At 40.4% G+C, this 12,223-nt stretch overlaps 1 protein-coding gene across 4 annotated transcripts in view; it reads right to left on the reverse strand.

Annotated features, from left to right (window-relative positions):
* garnl3 (GTPase activating Rap/RanGAP domain like 3) overlaps window positions 1-9,603 on the reverse strand; it is a 42,335-nt gene extending 32,732 nt beyond the window's left edge. For all 4 annotated transcript variants that reach the window (XM_020587332.1, XM_020587330.1, XM_020587331.1 and 1 more), the window contains exon 1: window positions 9,569-9,603. In XM_020587332.1, the coding sequence (XP_020442988.1) occupies window positions 9,569-9,595 (27 nt within the window). In that variant the 5' untranslated portion in view covers window positions 9,596-9,603. The remainder of the gene's footprint in view (window positions 1-9,568) is intronic.
* Window positions 9,604-12,223: the final 2,620 nt, after the last annotated feature.

Consider the following 12,223-nt stretch of genomic DNA (forward strand, 5'->3'; position numbering starts at 1 on the left):
GCTTAATGATTAATTAGATGGAACATTGTGGGTGTGGTGTATGAATGTTAACACCTTGTATTAATTCTTTAGTATGTTACTTGTGTGGTGTAGAAGATAATTATTTAAGAATGTAATTATGTAAGAATGTTAACATTCTGTTATAATTTTTTTAGTATATTACTTGTGTGGTGTAGAAGAGAATTATTTTGTAGAGATACTGCTTGCAAACCAATGATGGTAAGATGATGTCATGGGGTAGGACTGGATAAGTCTGACTTCTTCCTACTCCATTCAAGCATGTACTAGGTATAAGCAAATTGATATTGGATTAGCATTTGTTGGATATGTGTAAAATTATGTGTGTTGATATATCAACTGTCTTTACATGCTTGAAAGAATAAATCAAATCAAATCAAATCAATTATTATTATTATTAATTAATTAAAACGTAAACCAAAAAAAGCTTTTACCCCAAGATGATTTCTTCAGATGTCTTTTCTCTGAGCAGTACTCAGAAAGCTATCACAAGGGAAATGAGCAAATCCTCACAAAGTTGGAACTACCAAATCTTAGGCTAACTGACCAAACAGTTGCTAATTATTTATGTTACATGACTAATCAATTGATCAACTAATCATTTGAATTTAATCTGACAATTTGCTTTCAATGCAATCTTATTGAGAAGAAGTTATTTTGTAATTATTTTACAAAATTCTAAGCAGAAATCTAACAAAATGGTAATATTTTTGTGTGAGTTTTGTCTCAGGTAAAGTACAATACTTTAATATGGGTCTTGCAACTGAACAATACAGTGATAAAAATCATCAATATTGCTAAATAATTCCTACTAATGTGACTGATTTCACACATCCTTAATTTGCACACAAGTATTGCACTAGCTGCATTTTCTCCCTGACATCTACTGTATATAATGAGGTAATACCACTCAGCAGTTGGAGAACCAAGCATGTTTACTGCAGGTGTAAAGCCTTGATAAACAACAAAGAGGTTTCTATGCAATAATTGGCTGTGTCTTAGGAGCCTCCAGTCACAAGCAAATTAATAGGCCTGAAAACAAATATATTGCCTGCATTTGCTGTGCGGTAGTACAGTATGTGCCTGAATTTGCCTGTGTTTATATGTAAGCGAATAAGCTCTGCTATTCCATTAAGCTTTACGTGGCTGTGTATGTGTGTGTGTGTAAAATGGAAAGTAAATGTCGACGCTATAGGCATCTACGGTATACCCCTCCATTTCCCTTGCCTCCTGCAACATTAACTGTCCAATGGCAGGATAATAGAGGGAAAACCAATGCAGCACTCAGACATAGCAATGCACCACCTTCCTAGTACATGTATGTCTGCATGTGAGAAAAACTGAGAAAAAAGTATTAAATGCATGTTGAGGTAAGTGTTTGTGCTGCTGTGTGGGAATGGGCTTTTGGCTGTTTGGAGGTGAAAGAATTGAAAATGGCAGGAGCAAGAAGAGATTAAACACTCTGGGGAGTCTGTGTGTATCTATGCACACACAGATGATGCATCATGCAGCCACTGCTTCTAAATCATGTAACAGAAGAGTGGCAGTGAAGGAAAAGCTGCACTCCAATGATTCCCCATTGGCTGAGGGAGGCAGAGGAAAGGAAATAGGGGAGGAAGGGGAGCCTATTATGCTTTAACAAACAACCCATAAAACACCTCACCCCTGCCAGGGAGAAACAGTGGAGGGATGGGGCAGAGAGAGGAAGAAGAAAAGGGGCAGCAACTGAGAGACACGGAGAGATGGAGCACATTCTTACACACACACACACACACACACACACACACTTAAACAGCATTAAACTGCAACATTTTAGGACACAACTTGAACATTTCACAAACACAATCAAGTTCACAGCATACTCTGATTTCCTCAAGGGACAAAGGAATACTGCAGTGAAGAAAAAGATGAGTGTGTTTGTGTGACGGGGTATTAAAATCAATACTTATGTGACTAGTGATAGATAATTGATCTCATCAGTGGGCCTTTTCATGCACACTCACAATCCTCCAGGAAGGAAGAGAGCACAGAGGCGTAGGCGGTAGAGCAGGAGATGAAGTGGCAAAGGGTGAGGAGGGAAGACGCAGAGTCACAGAGGATGAAGAGAGGCAGGTGCACAGTCAGACAGAAGAGAGGAGGCAGAAAATGCAAAAGCAAAAAAAAAAAAAAAAAAAAGGGTAAATTAAACAGAGGAGGCTCATGCATACGAGTTCAGGAGAGTTAAGAGAAGTGGTGTGGGCATAAGTGTCTCAGTGTCAATCCCACGACTCAAGACAGTCCAGAATAAAAATACTACAGTAGCTGCATTTAGACAATGAAGTATAATCAGGAAAATGTACTTAAAGTATTAAAAATAAAAGGTACAGCAGGTCAACACATGAACATCTGCATCAAGAAAGCATATGACTAAAAGGGAAAGAAAAAACTAGATTAAAATCAAATACTATGTTTTATTTATCACATTTCACATTTATTGTAAACACACATGAAAAATGACTAATAATTAATAGTATAGCTGTTAATCTTCTTTAAACAGACTAATCATTTCAGCTGTATTTGTATGTATTGCGGAGTACTTTAAACTACACAAATCATATTTTATAAGCTCTTCATATGTTTTGTTTGCAAAAATCTTAATTTATAAAGTAACTAACTGTGTAAATGTAGTGGAGTAAAATGTACAACGCTTCCCTGTGTAATGTAGTAGAGCAGAAGTATAAAGTATCACAAAATGAAAATGCACAAATAAAGTACAAATACCTCTGATTTAGTATTAAGAGTCAGTCTACTTAGTTTCATTACACTGCATTGTGTCAGTCTTTCCCAAAATTACTATTGGCTTTTTCTGCTGTCTTTCTGGCCATGGATTATCAGAGGATTCATCCCCACACTGTTTGGTGGTGAAGCAGATTCAGGGCTCATACTGTACGGTGTTACTACAAAACTACACTTAGAGGATAAGTCTGGTAATGTTCTGTGTTTTTCTTGTTCTTAAAAAAATCCCATGAAAAGACAATAAAACAAAAAACAATGAACTGATCCTACTATTAAATATTGGCCGTGAAGTGCCACAGATGTCCTTTTTTTGGACAAAAATGGAGCGCTTTGGCACATATGGCGTTGGATACACAGACTATTCTTGTCAGTATTTAATTGCTGACTTTAATCTCATGTAGTGGACTTCTGTAATGCTAATATTGATGTAAAATGCATGATGTTAATGTAGACATGATATAAAAACCTAATACCTGTAAAATGGCTGTCATGTGACCACTGACTGCGCCTGATTAGCATTAATGCTGCCTGTGGCTAGGACAAATCCAGCAACTCTTACCAACAGCACCACATCAATATGTGCCCATATACTACAGCAACTCTGCCAACCACTAATCTAATGATTAGGACTAAAGGCCTCAGGTCACCCACCCAGGAGCCATGCTGGTAGGGTGCAACAGCTATAACGCCATTCAACAGTGCAATGATGCTTTTGGGAAGCAGGGGATCACAGCAGCAGAGAAATCTGAGAAAATGGAAGGAGGAACAGATGGAGAGCACCAACTATGACATAATCATCCACATATTTTATTCTTAACGAGGTGTTTGATGCTCCAACCTACATTTCAGGTTTGATGCCAACATTATAATCGAGCTTTGTTCTAGAAAAGCCTTTATCTGAGGCAAAGACGAACAGCGATAATGCTTTTCAAAAAATATCTATTGTGCAAATTAACTATCAAGAATGTTACAAGCATTATTTTGGGAACCTTGCATCAGGTTTGATAGATGAGATAGTTGACACAGTTGTGTATGAGACAGAGAGTGTCAAAGTTTGAAAAACAAAGAAATCCACAGTTTAGTTGAGCTACAATAGATTTAAGTTGCAACTGGCTCCTGCAACTGAGCTCCACCAGAAAAATGTAACTACTTCTAAGCATGGACAGCAATATAGGTTACAGCACAGGCAGCCTCTCAGAAAACACTATGAGTTTTACCTTCACAGACAATAAATTGAGCAAGACATCTGCATGTTTAAAGAAGCAGCCCTGGTGGGCTCATTCGCTCAGCAGTTTCTGGCAGGGTTTGTCAGCTACAATTAAGTTTGCAAATGTACAGTCATGGCCAAAAAAAACTGGCGCTCCTGCATTTCAGTCAGATAACATACCACTTCTCCCAGAAAACTGTTGCACTCACAATTTATTTGGTATTCTCATGTTTATTTATTTATTTTTTGTTGGTTTGCATTGGAACAACACAAAAAAGCAGAAAAAAAAGCCAAATCTGATACATTCAACACAAAACTCCAAAAAAATAGACTGGACAGAATTATTGACACCCTCAACCTAATGTTTTGGAGCACACACTTTGGACAAAAACACTGAAATCAATCACTTCCTGTAACCATCAGTCAGTTTCTTACACCTCTCTATTGAAATTTTGGACCAGTCTTCCTTTGCCAACTGCTCCAGGTCTCTCAGATTTGAAGGGTCACTTCTCCCAGCTGCTGTTTTGAGATCTCTCCACAGGTGCTCTGTGGGATCTAGATCTGGACTCGTTGCTGGCCACTTCAGAACTCTCCAGCTCATTGTCCGAAACCATTTCTGGTGCTTTTTGCAGTCTACTTTGGGTCAATGTCCTGCTGTAAGACCCATGACATCTGATGGAGACCTAGCTTTTTGATACTGGGCCCTATATTGTGCGCCAGAATTCGGTGTTAGTCTTCAGACTTCATAATACCATACACACAGTCAAGACATCCAGTGCCTAAAGAAGCAAAGCAACACCAAAACATCAGTGAACCTCCACCGTGTTTGACTATAGGGACCGTATTCTTTTCTTTGAAGGCCTCATTTTGTTTACTGAAAACAGTAGAATGATGTGCTCAACCAAACAAAGCTCTATTTTAGTCTCATCTGTCCGCAGAACATTCTCCCAGAAGGATTGTGGCTTCCTCAGGTAAGTTTTGGTAAACTCCAGCCTGTCTGTTTTATACTCCTGTGTCAGCAGTGGGTCCCCCTGGGTCTCTTACAGTAGTGTCCCTGGTCATTCAGATGGCGACGGATAGTGCGAGCTAACGCTGTTGCACCCTGTGCCTGCAGGTCAGCTTGAATTTGAAAGCTGATTGAGGTTCTTTATCTACCATTTGAACAATCCTTTGTTGAAATCTGTCATCTATTTTTCTCTAACTGTTGATTCCATCGGTCTATTTGTTTAGGTTATGGGGTGTTGGTCAAATTGCTTAGGACACAAAAATCTTCAATCTCCAATTACACAAGACTAAATAACAACAAATACTTATTTTAGAGGCCACAACCAGGAGGCTCTGGGCATTTTTGCAAAACTCACTTAAACAATTTTTCAATTATTAAAATAGCTGCTGATCAATTAATTGGCCTCCTTTCTGCTTAACTTCTACTAAAAATCATCTAAATTTCTAAAATGCTAGTGTTGTTTCAACCTGATTGTGAACACTGCTACACTATAGAGTTAAACACACCATCCCTTATGAAAGACATTTCAGTTGCCATTGTCTTGTACTGTAATTGTCAATTGTGGCCACAGTGGCAGCTGTTCAGCAAATGTTATATAGTCTCACTTTAATGTCAGTAAACACAAGCACACGCTGTCACACACAGTGAGATGCACATACGCTGAGAGTGGGAATAAATTCAGTGTGACAGTGCAGTCAAAAGCCTCTGAGGCAGTGACAGTAACACTGGCAGGCAGGTGGGAGTGGAGCTGTCTGCTCTCCAGTCACTGTGCACAACTGACAGCTAACCTCTCAACACAGTGTTCCTCAAACGCGCACACACACACACACACACACACACACACACACACACACACCAGTTCTGACAGTAGTCTCAGTCGCAGTCACTGCTGTGAACTGCAGCACATCAAACAACACAGAGCTGAGACAAATCTACATGCCCACACACAGACACAAAGTGTATGCATCTGAATTCAACGCCTTATCTTCAATACCTCCAACATTTTTTTAGTTTCCCTGTGCGGTGTACCACCAGATTTCAGAGACAGCTAGTGCCCACCTCTTGCCCATCCATCACCACCTTCATCTCTGGGCCTCAAATAAAGACAATTCAATTCACATGAAGAACATCTCCACACTCTCCAAGCTGTTATGTCAGGACGAAACATGTTTAATTGTTGTTGGTTTCAGCTTCAATGCACAGCGCACAATTAAACTTTTGAAAGCAGACTGTAGGGTTGTCACTGAATGAAGTGACAAGACAGGGTGGGGGTTGCTTTTGTGTTTGTGTTGGTTTGTCTCTGTTTATGAATGCAGATGCCATTGTGGAGTATTTGTTTGCTTATTGGGATGAGAGTGTGTGTGTGTGTGTGTGTGTGTTGGCAGAAATAGCAACCTCATACTGTGTACACTGACTGGTGTGACTTGGGAACGTAATAGCTTATAGGTCCCCTATTTTGGTCCAGACTGAAATATCTTGACAGCTATTAGATGGATTGTCATGCAGTTCTGTACAGACATCCATGGTCTCCAGAAAAAGTAGACTTTCGTGATCCTCTGAACTTTCCTCTAGCACCACCATGAGGTTGACATGTTTGCTTTTTGTTGAAATGTATTGACAACATTTGCCATGAAATCGAGTACAGTCATTGTTACTGTCGGACAAATTGTAGAAACTCTGAACCCATGACTATTTCTCTAGCATCATCATCAGGTCCAAAATAATGTTTGTTCAATACTTTGGTTTATGATCAAACTCTACTTGCAAAAATAATGGCATTCCCATCAGCCTCAGCTGTACCTTCTGTTTAGTGCAAATTAGCACATTAGCATGTCGATAAACATCAACATGCAAGCATTATCACTGTGAGCATGCTGATAGCTTAAAGCTGCGCTGTGCAGTGTCACAGAGTCGCTACTATGGCTGTAGACTCATGGGGGGGTTGAGTTGTTCTGTTTTGCATTCATGCCCCATTACAAAAGAAAATTAAATTTGTATTTCAAAAGTGTTCCTGATTTCTACAGCTTCTTAAAGTGGGAGTTTCATTATCAAATGAACATTGAACAGAGTTTCTACTCTTCAAATGCTGGCAGCTCTCCATAAGTAGCCTGGACTGTAACTGGATCCTATACAGCTCTATAATGTCAGAAGTAATTGGCGTGAGTGTATACATGGACTAGAGTGATTCACATCACCGCAACGGTTTCTGTGGAGGTACCTGCTCTTATTAGCCACTGTTAACCACTGTGTCCACGGTGCCAAAATTAAAAACAGACAGGATGAGTCTCTCTTGTTAGGGAGACCCTGCTCTGAATTAGTATCTCCCACCTGAAAGACATTTGAGTTCTTCAAAGTAGAGGAACAACCTGGAGTCAAATGACACCAAAGATACAACAAAGTTGTGAGGTATATACTGTACAGTGCTGAGGTTACAGTAATTTACTATATAGGTAGCAATGATATGTAATAAATGATAACTTGACAATAATTTTGGGACCTGACAATTCAAGTCTTGCACTCTTTCATTCAGTAACACTTTTGGTGCCTGGAGTAAATAAAAGGACATTATTAAAACACACAAACGATGACACATTCCTAATCACAAAACTATTCTTCATCCATCTTGTGCCAAGTCAAATGAGTATTAATGCCAGTGAAAGACAAACCATCACTCAAACGAATACAGACACCGAGCACGAGGCCAAAGTTTCTCCATGACAGAGTCCTTGCTGCCCTGGTCTAATGAGCCTGGCAGGTGTGGAATCCACCCACTGGAGACTCTCAAAGAATAATCTAAATGTATCTAATATCTGAATCATACTTACTCAAGAGAAAGACAGCCCATCACACCTGCTTAATTTTTTATTCTTTTAGGACATGTCAGGAGCTCATATGTTGCCCGCTTCACAATGAACAGACACACAGACCATGAGCACACAAACTCAGTGCTGTCAACACAAAGCGCTGTTTGCTGCCCTCTTTCCCCGACCTTTGCACGAGCCTCCCCTGGAGACATACAGCCTTAAACAGTGTGAGTGCCAGACTTGACAAAACACTTTCCTTTGTATGTTCACACAAGTAATTATATGTCTTCTCCCACAGAAAAACAAAGACTTAGGTTCACTGCAGAGTTAAGGACCAGAGCTAATGGCTAAATGTAAGCTTGTCATCATGTGCTTATCCTCCCTGAGGTTATTTCAGCCTGGGTTTGTCAAGCCCTGCCAATAATGTTCTATTATCCACTTAGTCTTTTATTAAACACACCACACAGCTTCTTGTCCCCTGAGGAATTGTCATGTCTTAACCACAGATTCATATTTGAAAAGGATTTTTTTTTTAAGGTTTATGAGTTTTGTTTTGGTAATACCTCACACTTACTTGATTAAACTTCCAATTCAGTGAGACAAAATACTTTGACTGAGGGTAGGAAAAGATTCATGGCTAAAAGAAGCCATTGTTGGTTGGAAGTCGATAATAAACAGTGGCAAATTTAATCACACACGTCTCTCGTCCATCCATGGCCCCTAGCCTCCTCTTGAGAAGATTTCTGTGGGGTTATATCCACTTTTTTCCTGAGGGAAGACCACATTATACTACTACATCACACATGTTTAATATCTAATATTTAATTCATCATTATGGATCAGAAAAGACCCACTAGATTACTACACATAGCCTGTATAGTAAGAATATTAAATTCTAAGTGTAACAGAGATGATGAAGTCGAGAATGCACCACTGTCTGGGTGTTATACAGCACAAATGCAAAAGAGGAACGGTCAAGTCATGGTGCCCTGTGACGGCCACACTTTGAATACTGAAGCTTTCTGTGACCTCATCATGACTCACACCCATCACGGTGTTTGGATACTGCTCTCTCTTTTTATATCATACACCCCCCCCACACACATAAGCAGCATTGTGTGTAGTGTAAGTCTGCTAGTGCTGATAGGCAGCATGTGGTTTCTCAGCACTAATCTATCACACACATGGTGCACAGCACTCATGGACAAACCCACGATATAACCCTGGTAGGAAGTACGACTGCAGTGCAAAACCCTAGGACTTCCTGTCTCTCTGGATTATCGGGATATACAGACTTAGCTCACAGTGAAGGAGCATACACTCACACTCACACACTCCCCCAAAGCAACAATGACTCAACAGCTTAGTAATCAACCACAAAGATGCTCACTAGGCCGCACAGAGAAGTCAGCAGCTTGAAAACAAAAACAAATAAACTTTGGCAGCAGGTAGCAGAGTCTTGCATCACTGTGAGTGGAGCACCCAGCGTGATCCACACTGGCAAAGCACATCGCTGAACCACACCCAGTATGTCATGACTCATCAGTCTACTCTGTCGTCCATCAATGGCAACAGAAAAAGGGGTAAGGCAATGAGAGAGAGAGAGAGAGAGAGAGAGAGAGAGAGAGAGAGAGAGACAAAACAAGGGGAGAGCATGAAGAGAAGAAGGAGGATAAGAAGAAAGAGGATGGTAAGACAGTCACGCTGAGGCACACAGAGAGCAACAAACAGATGAGTGGTGTAGTGGGTAGGACTCACCAGCTCGACTGAACCATAGTGTTTCATGCTGAAGGCTCCACGCCGCCAAGGCAGAGCTGTAACACAAACACATGGTCAGACACCTGGCCCGTTTGCTCTCGATCACATCACACAAACATACATATACTGTGTGACATCGCTCATACACTCGAGGTACTTGCAGCATCTGGCTTTCCCAAGGTTCTTTGTCTCACTTTGTCGTCTTGCTCATGGACACTTTGTTCACGCTATTTCTTCCTTTCTCTCCCCTTCCCCTTTTCTTTCTGCCTTTCTTTCCTTCCCTTCCTGCTGTCTGTGTCTCTGTTAGTGTAGTAGCGCTGGGGTGGCGTGGCGGCTGGCTGGGAGCAGCAGTCAGCCCAGTTCTGATTGAGATGTGGCCCTGATTGAATTAAACCTGGGAGATAGATGGTGACTGGCTGGGAGTCAAATGCACACACAGTGTAGATTTGATTGCTAATATATATAATAGAAAGCAAAGCACACACACACACACACACACACACACACACACACACACACACACACACACACACACCCCAGATAAAAGTCCAAAAAACATATGCTAACAAGACAGTATAAAGTCTTAAACTGTTCTCTCAATATAAATCACAGTGGGATTTCAACATTTACGAGGCCCTAAAGGCCACACTAACTGGGACAACCTGTAGTGTGCTATCACATATAGAAAAAAACTAGTTATTTGCAACTGTACTATTTAATGTGAGTTTTTGAGGATGGATCCTGATGATCACATGACTTTTCATCTACTGTCATCAGCTGTACTATCCCATTATCCTCAACCAGACATCCCACCAGGAGTCTCCGGCATATTGATAGCAGCTCCCTGATGCCCACAAAGCATGTACAATATCGTGGAAATCGATTTTCTGAGAGTGAGCAAGAACAAGCAAAAGAGAGAAACACAGAGCATCCTGATTCATGTCTTTGTGCTAAGTGAACATATACTGTATCACCTGTCTTTGTGGGTGGCTTTTCAGTTGATTTCTCCAAGTTATACAGTACATCCATGCACTCTGACTCTGTCCCTCTATTCAGTTGAGTGTCATACACCGCCATGGCCATAGAGTAAGGTGTACTCCTGCTAAATAGCATTCAAAAATAATGATAGTTTTGCTCATTGCACTGTTTGCAATAGTGGTTGTTCTGTTGCCAGTGGTGGGTTAAATGACAAGTGAACAAGGTGACAGTAAGAAGTGTTAGGCATGCTTTGAGGACTCTCCCTAAAATGAGTTTTTGCAGGATGGGACATCTGCTCAACTGTACTTTGTGTTTAGTGTAATTTAGCAAATGTTGGCATGCTAACATGCAAAGTTAAAATGTTGAACATAGTAAACATTATACCCACTAAAAATCAGGATTAGCATTGCCATGGCATGTTAGCATGCTGACGTGAGTAGTTACTGTAGCTCAGAGCCTCACATCATGCTTGTAAGCCACATTCAAATGCAAAAAGAATAAAAAAAATAAAAACTAAATTTCAGCTTAATTCAAGCTTCCAATAGTTGTGGCCATTATTTCAGATCATGAATTCTGCAATCAGAGTCACGGCCCTTTCACACACCCCGAGAGAAACAGCCCCATTGAGGGGCACAATGCTAATACATTTAGCATGCTCATTCCCGAGCTCTTACTGTATGATGCACAGCAACGTAACAGTGGCCTCTTGGGAAGGGTCAACCACTGTTGCTATACACAGAATTTCTTTGGCTGCCTCCCTAAGAAATTAACCTATAGTACACCCAAAGATTGTTTTACATTTTGTACTTACAGTAAGCCCTACTCAGACCATATTGCATTACCCCAAACTTGATTTTATGGTTCCACCAAATATTGTAGTGACATGTAAAAGGTGCATGTCTATGTGCACATGCATGGCGAGTGTTATTTCCTATACCTAATGTTTGCATGTATCCAGTATCTGTAGGATTGTCTGAGTGGTGAAATAACCTGCTTGCTTTTTGCTTCCTCTGTCCACATCCCCCACTCCTCTTCTATCTCTCTCCCCCTCTCTCTCTCTGCAGAGGAGATGAAGGCAGAGTGGGTCTGTTAATACATAATGTACACCCAAGCTTAAAGTTGCATTTAAAGTATATCCATCTCTGTTTTTTTATTCACTCTCTTCCTGCACGCTTGCCAGCTTTACATACTGTAGACGTGGGTGGGGTCTCCAACACCACATATACTCAATCGCAGCTTTTATCTGTATGTGCTCCCATTTTTTTCTCAGCAGCCAGGTCACTATCTTTTCTACCCATCACTTTTTTCCTGAGAAATGCTCTCTGAAAAGGATTGTACATTGGAGGGAGATGATTAAGTGATACCACCCCACCAACCTTCTGCATGACAACCACTCTCCATTTTTGAATGCAGCTCTTTTCCTTCAGTAAAGGTTTCATGAGTCTGCAGCTTTTTATAATGTTTAAAGGCAGGTATTTTATGGTAGGACAGAACTGTAAGGCAATAATGGCAGGTGAATACATGGAAACAAATGTGAATAGTTTTTTTTTGTTTCTGCCTTTTTGTTTAACCTCTCAAGTGGTTCAGAGATATATATTTTTTTGTTTGTTAGTTTTATGACCTTGATGTTTTGGCTTTTTGGCTTGAGATGAATTATGCATCTGTGGTGCACCTAAA

Source organism: Monopterus albus, unplaced genomic scaffold, assembly GCF_001952655.1.
Source record: "Monopterus albus unplaced genomic scaffold, M_albus_1.0 scaffold453.1, whole genome shotgun sequence".
Taxonomy (NCBI): domain Eukaryota; kingdom Metazoa; phylum Chordata; class Actinopteri; order Synbranchiformes; family Synbranchidae; genus Monopterus; species Monopterus albus.